Below are 22,631 nucleotides of genomic sequence, written 5' to 3' on the forward strand. Positions count from 1 at the left end.
GACAAGGACCAGGCGGTCAGTTTTAATTTGGGTCCCAATAACATGCAACGGACGGCCCAATAACTACCGTGAAGCAACTTTTTTTCTTTTGAGTAATTACCGTGAAACAACTAAATCCAATAGTTCGCCGCAAAGGCTATATCTTGCTTATACCTTTTTTTAGAATCATATCTTCCTTATACCTAGTGCTCTTTCGGTCTCGCCTGAAGCATTTTCATACCCGCTACAGTTTCAGACCGGCTTCTTTTCCGTCTGTTTTTTTTTTTGCGTTTGCTGTTTCTGATCAAAAAAAAAAGATCGCTCGTGGGGGTTTCTTCTGGATTTTTTGTCATTTTTATTTTTTTGTTTTATTTTATTATTATTTTGTTTTTCTCTACTTCTTCAATGGTTTTCTTCAGTTTTATTATTTTTTTGGTTTTCACTAATTTCCTTTGTTTCTTTCATGGTTTTCATTGGCTTTTCTTTTTTTTCTTCGTCTTTGTATCTTTCTTGGTTTCCATGGGGTTTTTTGCTTTTCTTTCTTTTTCGATTTTACATCTTCATTTTTATTTTCTTTCTTTCCTTATTTTAATCAGTTTTTTTCTATTTCTTTATCGGTTTTTAAAACATGGTCAACATTTTTTATATGCACGTTTAAAAAAAATCAAATGCTTTCTTAACATTTTTCAAAGACAAGATTAAAGATTTCTAAAAGTATAGTCAATTTTTTCTATAGACGTCTTTAACATTTGTCAAATGCTTAATTTAAATTTTCAAATAAAAGATTAACATATTTTGAATACATGGTAAACATTATTTTAGACATTTTTAGCATTTATAAATGCTTGATTAATATTTTCCAAAATACAATATTAACATTTTTTAATGCATGTCAACATTTTTTCCTATACACATTTAACATTTTTCAAAGGATTGATGAAAAAACTCAAATGCAAGATTAATTATTTTTTAATAATGGTCAACTTTTTTCTATACACATTTAACATTTTTTTCAAATGCTTGATTAACATTTTTGAATATACGATCAACATACACATTTAAGAAAATTTAAATGCTTTATCAACATTTTTCAAATGCTTGATTAATATTTTTTAAATACATGATCAACTTTTTCACACACATTGTATGCTTTGTCTATACATTTTTTTACACATGAGAAAGAGAATTTGTATACAAATTTAACAATTTCCAAATGTTTTGTTGACATTTTTTCAAAAAAATAATATGGAAATTATTTTTTAATATATTTATTTATAATATTTGGAAATATAAACGAAAGTGAAGAAAAAAAAGAAAAAAAACGAAAACGAAACACATGAAAAAAAAAGATGAGGTTGTGACCTCCTGCACGCCTATTAAAAAAGATAATTAATTTCTAGTTAGTCAAATCACAGATTACAAAATTAGGTTTTGCTTGTCTATTACTATGTGTTCTTTCTACTATGTGAGCACCTACAAAAAAAGCAAAACTGCAAAGCAAGCGTGTGTTTGTTCTGCGGAGAAGTGCTATGATTCGCTACCCAGTGGAACAAAATGGTGTATCCTTGAAACCACCTTTGTGTTCATGGCTAGCTTAAGCTTGTCTCATTTTGTCTGGTATTCAAATATCTATATTAACATTCTTCGTACAATGTAGCTTACTGATCATTCTGGCATATTTCGGATGGCAAAGGAACTAGATAGGATTCTTGATTCATCTAAAGCCGAACCAAATGATGCTTCCACCTCGTACCCGGAGAAAATAATCACTCCGATATGTCAAACCATATCGGTGGTACATTCATCTATTGAAGTTCTGTGTTGATTTCCACTTTCTATTAACTGTTAGTGTTACATTTTATTACATCTGAATTGGTGTTGCTAACCCACTTGTGTATCGTGTTGTCTGCATATTGACAGTTTGACACGGGTCTTTCATAAATTGAGGAGGAGGTCCTATAATCCGCTGGTATAGTTTGGTGCTTTAAGATCTTAGCACTAACCCCAACTTGAAATTGTTCACTTAGTGTGTTACACTGTTACTTGGCAGCTAATGTCTTCAAAACTAATCTACTTTGAGTATTAAAGTCAGCTGAATCTTTAAGAAAACCAGACTTCTTGACTTTGCCTTTTCCTGGCGTAGTATAGTTAGCAAAGCACATAACCACTTTTCAAGTACGAACCACCTCAACTCCGCATAATTATGCAGCTCATATTGATTCCAATCTGTATCTCTTCGGTGTTACAGGTTCTTCTATGCCTCCAGGGCATGCATATAGCTCTGCACTCAATCAGCCTGAAACAAAATTTGAGCTCGATGGAAGCTGATGCGGCTGTGCATCAAGAATTTACTTCATTTCAGTTGAGAATTCAGGTGTTGGCGTTTGGTTGTGCATCAAGAAGTTACAACAATCACTTCCACAAAACAGACCGAGGCCAATCCCCTCTCTCAAGGTGGTTCCAGATTCCGGTCCAGACTTGCTCACCAAAAATTATAAGATATGAAAATTTTGTGACAAAAAGTTGTACTAAATCAGCAACAATTAATATGGATCAGAGGTGGAGTACTATGTTTTTAGCCAAAATCCCATATACAGCAGAAGGATTGCACTAAAACTCTTCTATGCCAAACCAAAATCTTTCAACACATATATCCACCTACATACATGTTACAAAAGGAGAACGGGTGGCAGAATCCAACAAATACACAACAAAACTGGCCTCCAAAGTGAGCAACGGGGCTACTCGAGCAAATCATTCCTGGTCATTATATAGATTTGAACAAGAAACATTCACAAGGATCAGCTTCCTTTGGGGCACATTGCACAGCTTCAACAACTGATCCAGACGTGTAATAATGTATCAAATCAGGCACACATGTTCTTGGAACAGCGGCGGCGCTCACATATCTGCAGCGGATCAAAGATATGCCTCTTGCTCCGTGGCCTGTTTATCGTTCTTTAGCTTGTACATGTCCTCATATCCTGGAAACACATGGGATTGGATTTAGTGATTGATGCCTGCCAGATCCATCGCGGCAAAGGGCATTACGACTGAACCACAACACAAACCTGAGCCAACTAATGATGGGCAGAAAGTTCTACAGGTTGTGTGAATTCATATCGAGTACAGACAAGTTAGTATAGGATTACAATGAGCAATAGAAAGTCTACGGACATGTTGTCTTCTTAGCCAGTTTTTCTCATTTCCTTTTGTAACCATAAACAGGTATTGAACAATTCATGCAGAGAAACATATCGACAAACACGATATGCAACCAAATGAATGGACCAACTGCAACTGTATCAGAAACATGACAGCATGACTTACATTTTTTTGTTGTTAAGCAGGTTAAAATGCTGCGTTTTTTTCCTTCCATCCACCAATGCAACAAAAAGATGGCGCTCTTAAAAGAAAAACAAAAATCTTCAAAACAAGAGTCAAACAATCCTAGTGGTTCATTCAAATGCACCAGCCTCCACACATATGGTACCTCACACAGGAAGGTGTTCAATTTTAATGTAAGCCAACCTAGTTCTTTCGCCATGGCCAAGAGCCCAGAGGCATGCAGTTGAAGAACAGAAAGAAAAGGAAACTGAATGAATTTGAAAGGCACATACCATTGCTGTGGTCCACCCCATCCCAATGAAGGCCAGGTTTTATACCATAACGGTTTGGAGGAGGATCTACCCCACGTTTCAGCCAGCTGTGAGGAGGTACATTTTGAGGAACTATATAGCCAGATTCCTTCATCTTTTCATCATCTCCCAAGTCATTGAGAAGGAAGTCTGTATCTTTGCGCTGCAATGCATTATCACCCATTAACCAGAAGAATTAAGCAACTCCAAATAAAAAAAACTGCAGTTACCTTCACAAGATGAGCCATAGGATCACCCCATCAGAGTCTGTTCTTCAGCATGCTGTCAAGCTCAGGATCATCCCTACACGTAAACAAACTCAATTTTAAATATATTTTTTAGTTACAAAACTCCATGTTCATTTTGACAACAAAAGGCAGACAACACCAACAATAAGGATTACATTGTTCAAAGCAGGTGCCTATTATCGGTTGCACAAATTCTCAAACTAAGTCAACAAGGATCATGCCCCTTTCTGTGCAAGTTTAATAAGAAATAGTACCTTGTTCTCGCAAATGGCTTCTTCTTCTCATCTTCAAGCTCCTTCACTCAAGCCTCAGCTGCTCGTTTCTGCATCAATCCTTTACCCCATTCTATATGTTTTTGCTGCCAACAGAAGAACACCAGTTATTACTTATTAGCTATAGGCAACAACGTCCAAGATAGAGATCCTGTATTGAAATGACTCCACACAACTGAGGAAGAGGAAAAGGTATGACAAGTGATTATTCGATCATTTGCTGCATTTCATTCCATACTACGATGAACTCACTAATAAGTGAGATGATTTCAACTAATCTGATTCCCTCATATCCAGCAAGTGTCTTATCTGAATTTGTATCTCATAGCATGAATAGAGTGCTTACATGGTACAGGGAACCAGGGGAACTTGGCACAAAAGGAAACCAGATTTTGGTTTATGCAACAGTAACAGCTTGTATGAGAGTGAACAAAGTTGGCATTAACAAGCTCTGTGCCTTTAATGTTGTAATCTTTACAGTACTGAGTCGGAGCTTTCATAGTTTTCTGTTTCCTGATTAGTCATTATCCTTTTATATGTAGTGCCTATTCTTCTAGGCACTCTGCACATTGCACACCCTTTATTCTGACGGTCCCAAGGTAACATTTTATTCAAATAAGTTAAGAAATGTTGGTGCTTGCAGGCAAAGAGAAGTGTGTGGCATAGTGCATTTTCTGCATTTTTGCCACAAGAACACAACACAGTATCAGGATAAGATAATTAGCACAAAACAATTCCTCAAATCTATATTCTGTACTACTGGAAACACGTGAATTTTCATGTGGCAAAGTATAATTACCAGATAAAACACAAAGATGACTAATAAAAAATCCAGAGGAAGAGCATATATTTACCTTTGGCTTCTGTATGTCTTCTTGATTTATCCTTTTTCCTGGGAAACATCAAAATGCAATATTACCGCAGAAACTAGAATGTCTACATAGGTAACTGCCACCAAAATAACCAAAACATGATAATGCATAGTGCATACCTTCCTTGTCTCGGAACACTGCCTTTGCCCCTTTACCTGTGAACGAAGGGTCCTGTGCTGCAAACCTAAAAGACAAACATCGTACGGCATATCACAAATCTCAGCAGAAAGAGTAAGCATATGTATACGAAGACATGAAGTATCACTCACTTGAGCTTCTCATACTCCTTAATCTTTCTGAAGTCCTCTTTAACTTCCTCTGTTGACATCAACCCAGCTCTCCTTGTCTCTTTCAGAGCCCCTTCCTTTCTAACCTTCCTTAGAGAAGTGTCTCTCTCCTTACGAGGTGGAGATAATCATCTAGCACAAACTTCGACCCATGGTTGAGAAATATCCCTATCCCCCGGGCTCTGTCCCAAATTTTGTCTTCCTGTGAGAGACAGGTCGTCCAGTTGTGCCGAGTCCTGGTACTTCCGTCTTCGTGGTGGAGAGACGTCCTCGGGCTCCTCCGAGTCATGTCGTGTCCAGTGCCGAGGGGAAGAGCCGTTCTGAGGCTCCTCTAAGTCATGCCTCGTGCGCCTCTGTGGTGGCGAGATGTCCTAGGGTTCCTCGGAATAATGGCGAGCTTGTCTCCTTGGAGGAGAGGGCTCGTCTTGCCGCCTAGACTTACGTGGTGGTGACAGATCGGCTCCCTCTCATGTACCCCCCTCCCCCCTCAGGGTGATGGCGTGCCACGTCGCCTTTGCCACCTAGTTACTACTTCTAGTTCCTCATCACCCGGTGCTTCTTTATTGACCTCTACATTTGAGCCCCTGACTATGCTAAAGATTACAAGACTTTAATGTCTACTAGATGTTTGTTTTGGTTCTCCATCGACAGTTTGCAGGTTTTGAGGTACATTTCCATGGATCTGTGGTACTTGACCGTCTTTTCATATGACTCATGATTCTTCTAGTTTGTCGTACATTCAAACCTGTGGATTCTCCTGTTCATGTTCTTACTTCTGATGGTGCTTCCCTCCCAGTCGATAATGAAGGCACTCTTAGAACTTTGTCTTGTCATGTTCCTTGACTTACCATAGCTCATTCTCGACTTTGACTCTTGTTCTGATTAGGATCGTCACATTGGTGCTCGCCCTCGACGTTGTGACTCCTAGGGCCTCCTGGAGCTTGACTGGCTTCAACTTCCCTTCACCTCCGTTACCTCAACTACCAGCTCTTTGTGGCATCATCGTCTTGGTCACTTGTGTGTCTCGTCTCTCATCCTTAGTTCGACGTGGTCTTCTTGGATATGTCTTTGGCGGTGTGCCTTTAGACTGTCAGGTTTGTCGGCTTGGTAAATATAGTTACCTTATCCTCACAAAGAGACTATGTTGCGGCGTCCTTTCGATATTGCTCACTCTGATGTTTGCGGCCCTGCTCCCTTTGCCTCGAAAAGAGTCATCGTTACTATATTATCTTTGCAGTCTTGTCCTTTCAATGCACATACAACCTCTCCTTCGGCCTTGCCCATTGAGGATATATCTTTCCCCACTTCTCCTAATACACCTATGACTTATGTATTGTCCTCGTCAACGCATCCCATTGTGTCTTCCCGTACTATTATTATAGACCCCATGCCACCGGCACTTGCGGCTTCCCCACCACTCATCTATTGTCCTCGTCAACGCATCCCATAGTGCCTTCCCGTACCACTATTGTAGACCCCATGCCATCGTCACTTCCGGCTTCCCCACCTCGTTCGTCACCTAAGGCTACCTCACCTCGCTCGTCCCCTAAGGCTTCTCCGATGATTCTCGGGGTGTGACTTTTGATGAGTCTTGTCCTTTATATCCACATCCATCCTCTCCTTCGGCCTTGCCCATTGAGGATATTTTTCCCCACTTCACCCGATATACCTATGACTCATGTATTGTCCTCGTCAACGCATCCCATTGTGTCTTCCCGTACTACTATTGTAGACCCCATGCCACCGGCACTTGCGGCTTCCCCACTACTTTGTCCTCATCAACGCATCCCACCGTGTCTTCCCGTACCACTGTTGTAGACCCCATGCCATCGTCACTTGCGGCTTCCCCACCTCGTTCGTCACCTAAGGCTACCTCACCTTGCTCGTCCCCTAAGGCTTCTCCGATGATTCCCCCCGTCCTCTTCTTTACCACATTAGTTGTCCGCGTGTTGCGGATTCTTCTGATACACCATTACCCTCAACGACCATGTCTCCTTCTGTTGGCAGTGCAGTCGTCCGCGTGTTACGGATTCTTTTGATACACCATCACCCTCAACGACCATGCCTCCTTTTGTTGGCAATGCACCCCCTTAAGCTCAACCTACTTATGTCTTCCGCTTCCACATAGCATCAGGACACCACCCATGCAATGTAGATCCATGAACCTACCCATAAACTATTGTTGCATCGCCATCCGAAGTCGCTGCCTCGACGTACAACCACCATCTGAAGCTGCCGCTGCGACATCCACCGAGCCTGACGACAAAGCAACCCTGTCAATCCGATAATCACAACGGAGAGGGACATAGCACCACGATGAGGCCTTCAGGAAGGAAACAACATGCGAGGTCGCCATCATCATCGGCGCCAACCATAGTAAGTGCAGGCCTTTCCCCATCACTAAGCCACACAAGGGAGCTTAGACTACGTGGTAGCACACATAGCAGAGTGCCCTGCTAAACGACAACCAAACACACCCACACGACACAATATTTGTGGCACCATACTCCATAACGGCCATGTCATGCCATCCCGTGTAGCAAATCCATGTGTAGACATCGTATCTACCCACAACCGCTCGCCGCCACGGCTGACGGGCATGCACAGGGTGGTGGATGATGCCTTTCTCCTCCAAGTGCCCTCTTCATCCCTTCCCCACACCGGTCGGCTCCGAGTCCAAAGGCTGCGGTGGTCTACTCCCGGCAACGTTTTCACCCCTTCCCCTACACCTCATGTGTACTCTCCACTGCCTGCCAGTCCGGCTGGGCATCCTTTGCATGGCTACGAGTTGCTGTGCGCTGCCTTGTTCCTACATCCCATGCTCCCATGCAGGTTGCCACCATGGCCGCAAGCTCAGCACCACCACCGGCGGAGCAGGAGCATAGGTAGTCGGCACCGTCTCCGTCTTACGCAAGGACGCAGAGCGCCCAAGAGCACGACGCTACCAGTCGCCAAGGCGAGGGAAGCCCAACAAGGGAACATGGAATGCAGCATCAAGTGCGTGGCACAGAACCCGCAAACAGTGTAAGGATGCCAAGCCAAATCGACGAGGAACGAAGAGTGCACGAGAGGTATGGGGAAGCGATGAAAACGCTAGCATAAGCGGCACACACCCCCTATCCTCTGCCTTTTCTTCACTTGAACTTGCGAAGAGGAACCCTGAGCTGACTTGCTCATCCTAGTTTTGCCCTAATGGTACTCTATAGGACATGTCACTTCCTTTCCCTTTAGCACCTAGGGAGGGTCCTTGACCGGCGTGGGGTTGCCTACAATCAATAACCTCTTGCAAGGTGGATTCGTACCAGAATCCCCTTAATTAACATTGTTTGGATTAACATTGCATCTACCCGTATTTCCATTCGAAGGGTCAAAATCATCTTTCTCCTTATACATTCGGTTGGGTCATCCCCAAATTTCCCTCCACAACCACCTTGGCCCTACTAGCCCAGCCACCTCTTTCACAGGTGGTGCTACCACGAGGTTGAGCAATGAACTCATTTCTAGGCTAGAACCACATCTAGGTTGGAACCGTCATAAAACTGCCAAACCGAAACTTCTTTGGATCACGAACCCCATCCCCACATTGTTCTATAACATGGCCAATCGTATCTTAATTGGCGCCAAACAAGATAGCTTCTCGAGATTCTACCCATGAGTACATCTCTCATTTGTTGCATGGATTCTTGTTAAGCGGGGCACACTTGCTCAATTCTCTTGTCATGGTGCTCGTGCTCAAAATGGTGCCGATGAGCGCAAGCAGCGCCAGTTTCTTGAGGCGGCTCGTGCATTGATGATCATCACCTCTCCTCCGCCTTCCTTATGGGTTGAGGTTGTTTCTACTTCCACCAATCTCACCAACATTCAGCATTCCTCTGCTCCACAAGGTGACATTCCCATCGAACGTCTTTTTGGTCATTCTCGTGACTACTCGACGCTTCGTTTGTTCGATTGTGTTTGCTATGTTCTTCTTGCCCCACGTGAACACACCAAACAGACTGCTCAGTCTATTGAATGTGTCATCTTAGGCTACGATGATGAGGATAAGGGTTATCGGTGTTAGGATCATGTCGGTTGTTGGATGCACATTTCTCAGGGTCTGACTTTTGATGAATCTCGTCCTTTCTATCCACGTCCATCCTCTCCTTCTGCCTAACCCATTGAGGATATTTCTTTCCTCACTTTTCCTGATACACATATCACTCATGTATTGTCCTCATCCACGCATCCACTGTGTCTTCCCGTACAACTGTTGTAGACCCCATGCCATCATCACCTGCGGCTCTGCACCTCATCCGTTACCTAAGGCTACCTGACCTCGCTCGTTACCCGAGGCTTCTCCAGTGATTCCCCTCTTCCTCTTTACCACATTGGTCGTTTGCGTGTTGTGGATTCTTCTGATGCACCATCTCCCTCAACTACCATGCCCCTTTTGTTGGCAACACATTGCCTCCAGCTCAACCTACTTATGACTTCTGCGCTCCCCCACTTCCGCCTATTGACCGTTGTAGTTATTCGGAGTCATTCTTCTCAAGGCGACTTCTTATAGTGGCCATGGTGTTCATCCCAAACGGCAGCATGCAATGGCAAAAGATATTACTGCTCATGAGCGCACAGACACGTGGGATCTCATTTCCCTTCCTGTGGTCGTCCCATCACTTATAAGTGGTTTACAAGGTTAAGACTAATGGTTCTCTTGAGCGTTACAAAGCTCGTAGTGTGGCTCGTGGCTTTCAGCTAGAATATGGCCGTGACTACGATGAGACATCTGCTCATGTAGCCTACATGACCACTATTTGCACATTTCTCGTTATGGCTTCTATTCGTCACGGGCTTGTCTCATAGCTTGATGTCAAAAAATGCCTTTGTTAATGGTGAGTTGCACGAGGAGGTCTACATGTAGCCACCACCTGGGTATTTTGGTCCTGATGGCATGATCTTTTGTCTTCGTCACTCTCACTATGGCCTTAAGCAAACCCCTCATGTCTGGTTTGAGCGTTTCATCTTAGTGGTGATTGTGGGTGGTTTTCTAGCGAGTGCTCATGGTCTTGCACTTTATGTCCACCTTTCAGCTCGTGATCAGACTCTTCTTCTATATGTCGATGACATGACCATCAGTTCATCACTGGTGAGCACAGTGGCTCGAATGAAGGGCGATGAGGCTCAGAGGTGGTAAGGTTTGTGTTGTAGGCGGGGGTCTTTAAATAGCGGGCGTTAGGGTTGGCGTAGCGATGGCTCAAATTCGCACTGCCCGAGTTGGCTTCTCGTTCTCAACGGCAACACGAATGTCGGGTAGGTGAATGGCGGTCAGCCTGGTTGAATGCAGTAGGAAGTCGTCCCATCGGCCCGTCCGGTCACGTCCACTCTGAACCAGCATAACGAGATGAGAGCGGCAGGCCGAAGCAGCTTTTCGACAAAGGAATCTGTGTGCACTTTAGCATCCCTAAGAGAATCTGCCACACCTTGAGTCCATGGTTGTACAAAGGAATCTGCCTAATATGTTACTTACTATGAAAAGAACCCATTCCTAACTCGGTTAAACTTGCCTAGCTTGGAGTGCGGCAAAGTATGGTAATGTTTGGCTATGAAACCAAACAGATCTTAAACCTCATATAATCTAGCTTATGGACTTAAATGGGTACTGCAGTTCCATACATTAGAAAGGAAAATAGAACGTTACTTCAATCTTTAGTTCATAGTCAACAGTAACGCATACCAAGTTGTTCAGAGCCGATGCAGCATGTAGATCTCTCAGTCCAAATGCTTCTTTAGCTTCCTGTAGGGCTGCCTTGAATAACTTCTCAGATTCATCTAGTTTTTCCTGAAAAATGGATATAAATGGATATAATAGACTGACAACAATTGTAATTTAAAGTTTGGATCAAGTAGGAGTAACTAAAGAGACACGCCTCCTTTCCCTTGCATAAAGTGATACTCCAACAAACATTAAGATGTTAAAAACTTGTAACACACAGGGTAGGTATTTGGTCCAAACAGTCATACTTAATTGAAACGTTCAATAGTTGCATGATTTCGTAACTGAAGCAAGGCCTTGGAATATGTACTTACGATAAGAGAAGTTGCTAAACCCAAGCTTTCAAAAATAGCAATAAAAAATATCATGGCAAATTAGCACCCAGTTTCTGTATATCAACATGAAACAGCACATAGTTCAATGACAGGCTAAACCTTCCAAATCCACATCGTTTAATGAGGAAACTGAAGGGCTGACCACCCCCCCCCCCCCCCCCCCCCCCCCATTGTAAGAGTTGCAGCAAGTAACAAAAAAGTGTGGACCAACCAGGTTACATGAAAATCGGTCATCATCAGGGGACTAAGAACTAGAGTTATTCTTTCTAGGCTATGATGTATGAACATGATGGTGGTTGAATTTTGCATCATTTTCGGGAAACACATATAAAAAAGAGAATTATGTTTGAACAGAGGAGGAAACTATAATGTAGAAAGTGTTTTTCTCAGAAGGATAATGCCAAAAGGTGGTTCAGATGAAGGCAAGGATAATGAGATATTTGCTTGCAGGAAAAACTCCTGTCTTTTATCACTGCACATTCGCCATTTGATCGTGTGTTCATTTGAGATCACCGAACCATCTTCTATACGACGTAGGCCAGTAACATTTGCATCAACTTGCTCACTTGTAGCTGCTGGAGTAGCCAAATCATCCTGAACCAATAAAGAGTTGCTGCTCAGCCCAAGAACAACAGCTGTAAGACGACTGGAATTGGAATTGTCATGGTATCACATATGATAGTTATTTCATTAAATTAAAAGGCAGAGTCTGCATATACAGAGACCAGACCTGCTTGCCCAACTGAAGTCACCATCAGTAGAACCTGCGTATACATACGTTGAACCCTTACAACTGAAGTGGCCATCAGTAGAACCTGAGAGACAAAATCATCCATCCATATTGTTAAAATGATGGCCACAGCAAAACAAGAGCAGTAACACTCTTAGTTGCAATAGACACGATACCAGCGGCGCCGATTTAATATTTCAACTCAATTCATTATAACAGTTTACCATCAAAATGTACCAAGCATTAGTGTTGCGTATTCCGAGACGATGCCCAATGTGCACGGGGGTCGTATTACCGTACCGCACTCCTGCAGGTTCGAGTCCGGCCAACTCCCATGATATGGAAGGCATACCAATCTGGGGCAGCAGAGCAAAGGCTCACCACACCAATCGCCCTAATGGCCTAATCTACTCTTAGGCCGCCATGATCCTCGCCTATGTCGCACTGCATTCGCTCAAACAATCGAAGGCAGCATCATCGTAATTTCACACTACATCCACTCAGAATGCAACCCAGACCGCATCGTCAAAGTACCCACCAAGACACCATCGGTCCACCTCGCTACAGTTGCTAAACTGAACTCTCCAGACCCGGCGTGCTGATCCTGTGAGGGGTCGAGAGTAGAGACACGGGGAAGCGCTCACCTGAGGTGGGAGGCCGCGCCGGCGGCCGCGCGGGGCAGGTCGAAGCTCCGCGAAGACGACGCGGCGGCGAGATGACCCGCCGAGGCGAGGCGAGCGTGCCGCAGTAGCGACAGCAGCCTCCGCCGCGTGTACATGCTCCGTTCGCTTCTGGCCTCGCTACCGGCGGCAGGCGGTGGCGGTGGCGGCGACGCTTGCTGTCTCTCCGTCGGCGGCAGCGCCAGGGAGGTGGCCAGCGCGACTCGAGAGAGAGGGAGGGGTTTAGGCCTGGGCCTGGACCAGGCGGTCGGTTATACAGTAAAAAAAATTAGGGCTTGGCGGTCGGTTATAACTGACCCAGGTAAACCCAGACTTGCTCACTAAAAGTTTCTATGTTTCGGCCAAATCCCATATACAACAGAAGGATGGCACCGGTACTCCTCCGTGCCAAAACATACATGTTACAAAATGTTTAAATGTGTCGAGGAGAATTCAGTAGCAGAATCCAGCAAATACACAACAAAACTGCGTGGCTACTCGAGCAAATCATTTACGGTCATCATGTGTTCGAAGAAATGATGTTCAAGGGCATCGCTTTCTTTCCTTTCAGGCACATTGGGCAACCTCAGCAACGGATCCAGCCAGCATGCCACCGGACATGTTCTTGGGACAGCTGCGGCGCTCACATATCTGCGACGGACCAAAGGTATGCCTCCTGCTCCGTGGCCTGCTTGTCATTCTTTAGCTTGTACATGTCCTTCTCGTATCCTGGAAACACATGTACATGGATTTAGTGATGGCTGCCACACACTCATGGCGGCAAAAGCGCATTACAACTGAACCAGAACATATATCTGAACCAACAGATGATGGACGGAAAGTTATATAAGTTAAAATGCACCCAAGACAAGATGTGTGAATTCATATAGAGTAGCAGACAAGTTAGTATAGGATTACAATGAGCAACGGACAATGTCTGTGAACATGTTCTCTTCTTTGCCGACACGATATATATTAGTAATCCTCCTGTAAACTAATATAAGATTGTTTAGATCACTGAAGTTTATAGAGGGAGTACTGTTTTTCTCATCTCATTTTGTAACCATAACCAGGTTTTGAACAATTCGTGCAGAGAAACATATCTTGGCTACAACAAGCATGATATGCAAACAAATGAATGGACCAACTGCAACAACTCTATCAGAAACATGACAGCGCGACTAACAGTTTATACAGTTGTTGAGCAGGTTTAAATGATGTGTTTTTCCTTATCATCCACCAATGCAACAAAGAGATGGCACTCTTAAAAGAAACACAGATCTTCAAAACAATAAAGGTATGAAGTGAAACTCAAACAATCCTAGTAGTTTATTTAAACACCAGCATCCACACATACTAGGTAGCTCACACAGGAAGGTGTTAGTTTTTCATACCTACAATTTAAGCCAACCTGGTTCTTTTACCATGGCCAAGAGGCACGCAGTTGAAAAAAAGAAAGGGATACTGAATAAATTTGAAAGGCACATACCATTGCTGCGGTCCACTCCATCCCAATGACGGCCTGGTTTTATGCCATAACGGTTTGGAGGAGGATCTACCCCACGCTTCAGCCAGCTGTGAGCAGGTACATTTTGAGGAACTATAAATCCAGATTCCTTCATCTTTTCATCATCTCCCAAGTCATTGAGAAGAAAGTCTGTATCTTTGCGCTGCAATGTATTAGCACACATATCAACCATTAACCAGAAGAAATAGCATCAACAGATTCAATTAAGCAACTCCAAATCAAAAGCTGCAGTTACCTTGACAAGATGAGCCATAGGATCACCCCATCGGAGTCTGTTTTTGAGCATGCCGTCAAGCTCAGGATCATCCCTGCACGTAAACAAACTCAACTTTAAATACTTCTAAGTCAGTTATAAAACTCCATGTTCATTTCGACATAAAAAGCAGACAACACAGACACCAAAAATAAAGAGTACACTGTTCAAAGCAGGTACTGTATTGTCGATTACACAAATTCTCAAATGAACTCAACAAGGATCATGCCCCTTTATAAGCAAGTTCAATAAGAAAAAGTACCTTGTTCTTGCAAATGGCTGATCCTTCACATCTTCAAGCTCCTTCACTCGAGCCTCGGCTGCTCGTTTCTGCACCAAACCTTTACCCCATTCTATATGTTTTTCCTGCAAATAAGAACACCAGCTATTATTTATCAGCTATAGGCAGCGGCACCCAAGATAGAGATCATGTATTGAAATGACTTCAGATAAGCGAGGAAGAGGAAAAGGTATGATGAGTGATTATTCAATCATTTGCTGCATTTTGTTCCATTCTACGACAAACTTACAAATAAGTGAGATGGTTTCAACTAATTGATCTCCCTCATATCCATGTGTCTTATCTGAATTTGTATGGATCAGTAGTTCACAACATGAATAGAGAACTTACAGGGAACAGGGGAACTTGACATAAAAGGAAACCAGATTTTGGTTATGCAAAAATAACAATTTGTATGAGAGTGAATAAAGTTGGTATTAACAAGCTCTGTTCCTTTTAATGTTGTATAATCTTTATAGTACTGAGTGGGAGCTTTCATAGCTTTTCTGTTTGCTGATCAGTAGTTATCCTTTTATATGTAGTGCCTATTTTGTTTCTACACATAGAAGAGGTGTTCGTCTAGGCACCCTGCACATTGAACACCCTCTATTCTAACGATCCCAAGGTAACAATTTATTCAAAGAAGTTCACAAATGTTGGTGCTTGCGGGCAAAGAAAAGTGTGTGGCATAGTGCATTTTGCCATTTTCTACAGTTTTGCCACAAGAACACGACACAATATCAGGATAAGATAATTAGCACAAAACAATTGCTCAAATCTATATTCTATACTACTAGAAACATATGAATTTTCATGTCAATTAACCAGATGTCCAGATAAAACACAAAGATGGCTAATAAAAAATCCAGAGCAAGAGCATATATTTACCTTTGGCTTCTCGTCTTTCTTTGCCTTCTGTATGTCTTCTTGATTTATCCTTTTTCCTGGGAAACGTTACAAAGCAATGTTACCACTGAAACTAGAATGTCTACATAGGTAACTACCACCAAAATGACCAAAACATGATAATGCACAGTTCATACCTTCCTTATCTCGGAACACTACCTTTGCCCCTTTACCAGTGAACGAAGGGTCCTGTGCTGCAAACCTAAAAGACAGATACCATACAACATATTACAAATCTTAGCAAAAGGAGTAAGCATATGTATTCCAAGACATGAAGTATCACTCACTTGAGCTTCTCATCCTCCTTAATCTTTCTGATGTCCTCTTTAACTTCCTCTGCTGACATCAACCCAGCTCTCATTGTCTCTTTCGGAGCTCCTTCCTTTCTAACCTTCCTTGGAGGAGAAGTGTCTCTCTCCTTACGAGGTGGAGATAAATCATCTGATGCAGACTTCCGACCCTTCCTTGGTGGAGAAATATCCCCATCACCCAGGCTCTGTCCCAAATTTTGTCTTCTTGCGAGCGACAGGTCGTCCAGCTGTGCAGAGTCCTGGCGCTTCCGTCTTCGTGGCGGAGAGATGTCTCCAGGCTCCTCCGAGTCATACCGAGACCGGCGCCGAGAGGGGGAGTGGTTCTGAGGCTCCTCCGAGTCATGCCGAGTCCGGCGCCGAGGGGGGGAGTGGTTCTGAGGCTCCTCGGAGTCGTGCCTCGTGCGCCTCCGTGGTGGTGAGATGTCCTGGGGTTCCTCGGAATCATGGCGAGCCCGCCTCCTTGGAGGAGAGGGATTGGCTTGCCGCCTGGACTTCCGTGGCGGTGACAGATCGCCTCCCTCTCCTGTACCCTTGCCATCCGGTGAGGGTGTGTCACGCCGCCTTTGCCTCTGCCTCGGAGGCGAAATATCACTCCCCTCAGCACCTCCACGCTTAGGAGATGGCGTGTCACGCCGCTGCCTTCGCCGCGGGGGAGAGAGGTCCTCCTTCCTCCCGGCGCCACCTCCCCTCTCAGGCGACGGAGTGTCGTTCCGGCGGCGGCGGGGCGAGCCACTGCCCGCAGGCTCCGGAACAGGCAGAGTGACCCACCCGCTGCCGTCGTTAGCGATGGAGTTGTAGGGGCGGGCGGCCCGGATCGCCTCCATGCGCCGCATCCGCTTCACCTCGATGTCCTCGTCCACCTGAGGCTTCTCGTCCCCTGCGGACAACCCACCACACGCCCGATTCCAGTCAAAACTCACCGCGAATCTGGCGAAATCCTCGCGAATCAGACTCGAACCACGACGAAGGAAAGGGGGGTGGGGGGCGGAGATACATACCCGACGAGGGCTCGTCCTCCGGGATCTGCACCGGCTTCTGCCACACGGGGTCCTCGTCGACGATTAGCACCCCTCCGGCCGAGGGCTTGGGGTTCTTCTTCTTCTTCTTGGCCTTCTTCTGGTCGCCGGCGGCGGCGGGGCCCGACTGGTACCGCTTGAGGTAGTCCTTCATGGACACCGCGGCCCCCGATGTGGAAGAGGACGGCGGTGGCTGCTTCGTCGCCATGGGTGGCGGCGGCCGCGAGCCCCAAGGTCACGGCTCGGCGGGGGGGGGGGGGGGGGGGGGGGGGGGAGGGGCAAAGGCACGGCTCGATGGGGAGCGGCGCCGGCGGCTAGGGTTCGGCTGCGGCGAGGACGGCCGGGGTGGACCGGACGGGACTGTCTGAGCTGTGGGGGGGAAGAGAGGGGCTGGCGGCCTCCAATATTGTGTCGCCTCTCGACCGGCGGCAGGGGCTGGCGGCAACGGAGGCGGCGGGGACTTTCTCCGTCGGCGGCCAGCGCGACTCGAGAGAGGAGGGAAGGGTTTGGTTGGGTCAGGGCCAGGACCAAGCGGTCAGTTTTAATTCAGGTCACAATAATACCCAACAGATGGCCCAATAACTACCGTAAAGCAACTTTTTTTTGAGGACTAACCTAGCAGTTCGCCGCAAAGGCTATATCTATTTTAGTTTTTGAGCAAAAGGCTATATCTTGCTTTATTTTTGTTTATTTTTTGAGTGCTCGGCTATATCTTGCTTATACCGAGTGTTCTTTCGGTCTCGCCTGAAGCATTTTCATACCCGCTACCGTTTCAGACCGGCCCCTTTTGCCGTCTGTTTTTTCCATTTGCGGGATTTTTTGTTTCTTTTTATTTTTCGTTTCATTTTATTTTTTTTCCTGGTTTTCTCCATTTCTTCAACGGATTTCTTCAGTTTTATGTTTTTTTCCTTTTTCACCAGTTTTCTTCAACGGTTTTCATTGGCTTTTCTTTTTTTTCTTTGTCTTTGTTTCTTTCTCGGGTTTCATGGGTTTTTTTGCTTTTCTTTCTTTTTTGATTTTACTTCTTCGTTTTTATTTTCTTTCTTTCTTGATTTTAATTGGTTTTCCCTTTTTTTCCTTTGTTTTTGCATACATTCTTGATATTTTTCATATACATGTTTTAAAAAGATCAAATGCTTTATTAACGTTTTTCTGTACATATTTAACATTTTTAAATGCTTGATTAATATTTTTAAATATACGATCAACATACACATTTAAGAAAATTTAAATGTTTTTTTAACATTTTTTAAAAACTTGTTCAATATTTTTTTCAAATGCTTGATTATTTTTTTTAAATACATGATAAACTTTTTCACACACATTGTATACTTTATACATTTTTGTATACATGAGAAAAATATTCTTTATAAACATTAACAATATTCAAATGCTTGATTGACATTTTTTCAAAAAAAAATTGATGGAAAGTGCTTTTTAATAATATTTGGAAGTATAAACGAAAGTGAAGAAAAAAGGAAAAAAAATAAAAGGACGAGGTTGTCACCTCCAGCACGCCTGGGCTGGCCCATTTATAGAGGCGCCTTACGCGAGAGCACGCTAGGTCTCGCTATAAGCGAGAAATAGCGTTGCCCATAGTTCGTTGGGCGTCGTGTAACCAATTCACTCGACCCCAGCCAAAACCCTGGCCAACGAATGCGGAGACCAACGTGCACACCATCGGTAGGGCGGTGACGTCGCTATTCTCCCCTCGCCGGAGATACGTCAGGGACATGCGAGGGCAGCACCGGCAGGCGGCGGCCACTTGGGTAAGGTCCAATAAACTACTATTGGGGTTCATTTAGTCCCATACTGCTTGAGGATGGTGGATTCAACTGCATTAAAGATGCTGGCCTGAGCAGGGATGTCACCAAGTAGTAGTAGGAGGGGAGTAGAGCTCTTAGTATAGGGTTTAGGATTAGGGGTGTACAGGGTTGGGGCTGGAGGGGCACAGGTATGGCGGGGAGCTACAAGGGTAAGGGATGCCCGGCGGCAGAGCCAGGCTGTGGGGGGTTAGGGGCAGGGGCTATGCCCAACGGTTGAGCCAGGTTGTGGGGGGTAGGGCCAGGATATGCCGGACATAGGAGGGCAGGGTATGACAGGCAGTAGACTAGGTGAGTGTCTACACAGTCGGGTTGTAGGGGGTATAGGGGGGAGCTATACTTCTCAGGAAAATTGATAGAAGGGAGGGTTTGGGGGGTTCAATTCCTCCTAGTGGAGAAATACCCCCCCCCCCTTCCTAAATATAAATCTTCTAGAGATTTCACTACAAACTACATATGGATGTATATAGATATATTTTAGAGTGTAGATTCACTTATTTTGCTTCGTATGTAGTCTATAGTGAAATCTCTAAAAAGACTTATATTTAGGAATGAATGGAGTAATAAAAAAGATAATTAATTTCTAGCTAGTCAAATCACATATTGCAAAATTAAATTTTGCTTGTCTATTACTATGTGTTCTTTCTACAAAACAACAAACTATTACTGTGTGTGTTTTTTTTTCTGCGGAGAAGTGCTATGACTCGCTATCGTGGGACAAAATGATGTATCCTTGAAACCACCTTTGTGTTCATGGCTAGCTTAAGCTTATCTCATTCTGTCTGATATTTGAATATCTCTATTAACATTCTTATGAGAAGATGAAACCATATTTGGGCACCCCAAGAAAAAGGATGTTGAATCTACCGCCATTATGAGTTTCTATCAAAACGAAATAATTAAAGAGATGAAGGCAAGTTTAGATGTAAATTTTCGCAATGTGCTTAATCTTTCTTCCACTATCAATGGCCATGTGCTCTCACAAAACAGAAAGATAAATGCTATAGATAAGAAATTTTGTCTTTTCTTCCCCAATACCAAAGATGGCAATACCTAGATCTATTCTTGTTTTTATGCCTAGCTAGGGGCGTTAAACGATAGCCCTTGTTGGGAGGCAACCCATTTTTATTTTTATTCTTTGCTTTTTGTTCCTGTTTAGTAATAAATAATTCATCTAGCTTCTGTTATACTTGTATTTTTTATGTTTTAATTAGTGTTTGTGCCAAGTAGAGCCTTTAGGGTCTTCTTGGATGATTATTGTTTGATCTTGCTCATAAAAATAGAAAATATGCGCTCACGAAAATAATTATCATTTTTACCAGAAAGCGATAAAATACTAATTCCAACTGTAGTAGATCAATATACTTTTTATCCTGGTCTTCCTAATTTTTTAGAATTTTTGAAGTTATAGAAGTATTCGAAATCTCCAGATTACTACACTGTTCTGTTTTTGACAGATTCTATTTTTTGTGTGTTGTTTGCTTATTTTGATGAATCTATGAGTAGTATCGGGACGTATGAACCATAGAGAAGTTGGAATACAGTAGGTTTAACACCAATATAAATAAAAAATAAGTTCATTACAGTACCTTAAATTGATGGTTTATTTTCTTATACTAACGGAACTCATGAGATTTTCTGTTGAAGTTTTGTGTTGTAAAGTTTTTAAGTTTTGTGTAAAGATTTGATGGATTATGAAATAAGGAGTGACAAGAGCCTAAGCTTGGGGATGCCCAAGGTACCGCAAGGTAAAATTGTGACGCCCGGATAATTAAGCTACAGTATTCCCATGCTAATGATGCCACATCACCACTATTACTGTTACTAATCTCACGTTGATCCAAATCCGGTTCAAATTCTTCAAATAATAAGTACAATTCTAAACTTCTCAAACATGAAAACTAAAATGTTCATCATGTGGCAGATAATCCCTAACTTATTTTGATGTTGGAGCCAACCTTTTTCAAAATATTTAAATGCCCTAAACTAAATAAAAACAATGGCTGAAATAACAATTTAATTGCTTTTTAAATTTTAAAATATTAAACTAACTTGTTTTGGTACCAAACTAGGTTTGGTAGTGGCATGTACTAATGATACTAATTTAGGTGCCGACTCAGTATATTATAAAATTAAAATAAATAGAAACTAAGTTAGAAAGGAAAAATAGATAAAAGGAAAAAGATCAAATAAAAAAACAGAAAAGAGAAAAGGCCTCCCCCACTGGGCCTCGGCCCAGCCATATGCCAGACCGGCCCATCCCCACTCCCTTAACCTCCTGGTGCCGAAACCCTAGCCACCGACATCCCCCACTTTCCTCACTTCGCCACTCCCTCTCCCCTTCCCGGTCTCCATTATCCCCCCACTCCCCTCGATCTCACACACCTCTCTCTCCCTCCCACACGCGGATCCCATCGATGGCAACCGCCGCCCCCGTCGCCTTGCACCCGTGCCGCCGCCGGACCTCACCGGACGTCATCGCCCCTCTCCTTTGCCCCCTCGTTCCAGATCGGGACCCCGCCTCCCCGACGGCGTGACGTCGTTGGATCACCGAGGCCATCTCGCCGTCCTCATCACCCGCGCCGTCCTCGACCTCCTCCTCAACCGCGGCTCCACCGAGCCTCGTCGATGTTCCCCTGCAACGGGGGTGAGCCACCGTCCGTCCTCCTCTTCCCTCTCCTCGTTTCATCGGTGTAGGCCGTCGTTCTCGCTGCCCGGTCTACGTCCAGTGGCCGTGGTCACCGCGACCGTGACCGCGCCACCGCAGCCGCCCCGCTGCTCGATCGTCGCGCCCGCGCTGCTGCCCCTTGCCCGCGCGCTCGCTTGTGCTGCTCTGCGCCGTCGCGTGCGCGTGCCCATAGGCCCCACTGCCCGCTTCTTCCGGACGCCGCTGACCTTGCCCGCCTTTGGCCCTCCCCTCTGCCCTGCCTCCATCGACGCATGCTGTCGCCCGCCCGGGACCGCGCCCACCCCGACCGACGGCTCCGCCGCCTGCCGGCCAAGGGCCGATCCCCTGAGCTCACCCGCAACCCCCTGGCCTCTCCCGTTCAACCTGCGAGCCGCCGTCCCTGCTCGTCGCCGCTTCTCTGTTGCTGCACGTCGGCCCGCGCCCGCCGCTGCCCTCCCACCGGTGACCGCCGGCTTCGCCGGCCTCATCCACCACGGCGGCCCTGGTTCACCGCACCGGCGCCCGAGCGCTCACGGGGCCCTGCCCCAGCACTCCCTCGCCCGTTAACCAACACACCCGACCCGCTATGGCCCCTCTGGGCCTATGACACTGGGGCCCCACCCCAGAACGTTAAAAAAAGATTTAAAAAATAATAAATATATTAATTTAATTAATTATGTTTAATTAACCTAATTAACTAGTGTTAATTAAATACACAGTAATTAGATTAGTTAAAACCTAATTAGATTAAATAGTCAATGACATGCAGGACCCACACATCAGCTTGACCAGTCAACACCTCTGTTGACTGATGATGTCATGCTGATGCAATAATACTATTCTCGAATTTAATTAATAATTAATAAATTAAAAATGATTTAAAACTTTAAAAATTAATATAAAATAATCTGTAATTCAGATGAAAATACTTTGTACATGAAAGTTGCTTAGAATTTCGAGACGAATCCGGATATGCAGCCCGTTCGCCCGCCACACATCCCTAGCATAGCGAACACACAACTTTTCCCCTCCGGTTCATCTGTCCAAAAACGCGAAACACCGGGAATACTTCCC

General features: G+C 44.5%; 1 protein-coding gene and 1 pseudogene across 1 annotated transcript; both read right to left on the reverse strand.

Annotated features, from left to right (window-relative positions):
- Window positions 1-2,721: 2,721 nt before the first annotated feature.
- LOC123152941 (BUD13 homolog) lies at window positions 2,722-12,891 on the reverse strand (annotated as a pseudogene).
- Window positions 12,892-13,079: 188 nt separating this feature from the next.
- Window positions 13,080-17,587, reverse strand: LOC123154227 (BUD13 homolog). The gene is made up of 8 exons (XM_044573003.1): window positions 17,049-17,587; window positions 16,027-16,927; window positions 15,877-15,941; window positions 15,722-15,777; window positions 14,816-14,919; window positions 14,536-14,608; window positions 14,262-14,442; window positions 13,080-13,501 (listed from the first exon to the last, which is right to left on the reverse strand). The coding sequence occupies exons 1-8, from the start codon at window positions 17,272-17,274 to the stop codon at window positions 13,416-13,418; spliced, it is 1,692 nt and encodes a 563-aa protein (XP_044428938.1). The 5' UTR covers window positions 17,275-17,587; the 3' UTR covers window positions 13,080-13,415.
- Window positions 17,588-22,631: the final 5,044 nt, after the last annotated feature.

The sequence above is a fragment of the Triticum aestivum genome, chromosome 7A (assembly GCF_018294505.1).
Source record: "Triticum aestivum cultivar Chinese Spring chromosome 7A, IWGSC CS RefSeq v2.1, whole genome shotgun sequence".
Lineage (NCBI taxonomy): Eukaryota > Viridiplantae > Streptophyta > Magnoliopsida > Poales > Poaceae > Triticum > Triticum aestivum.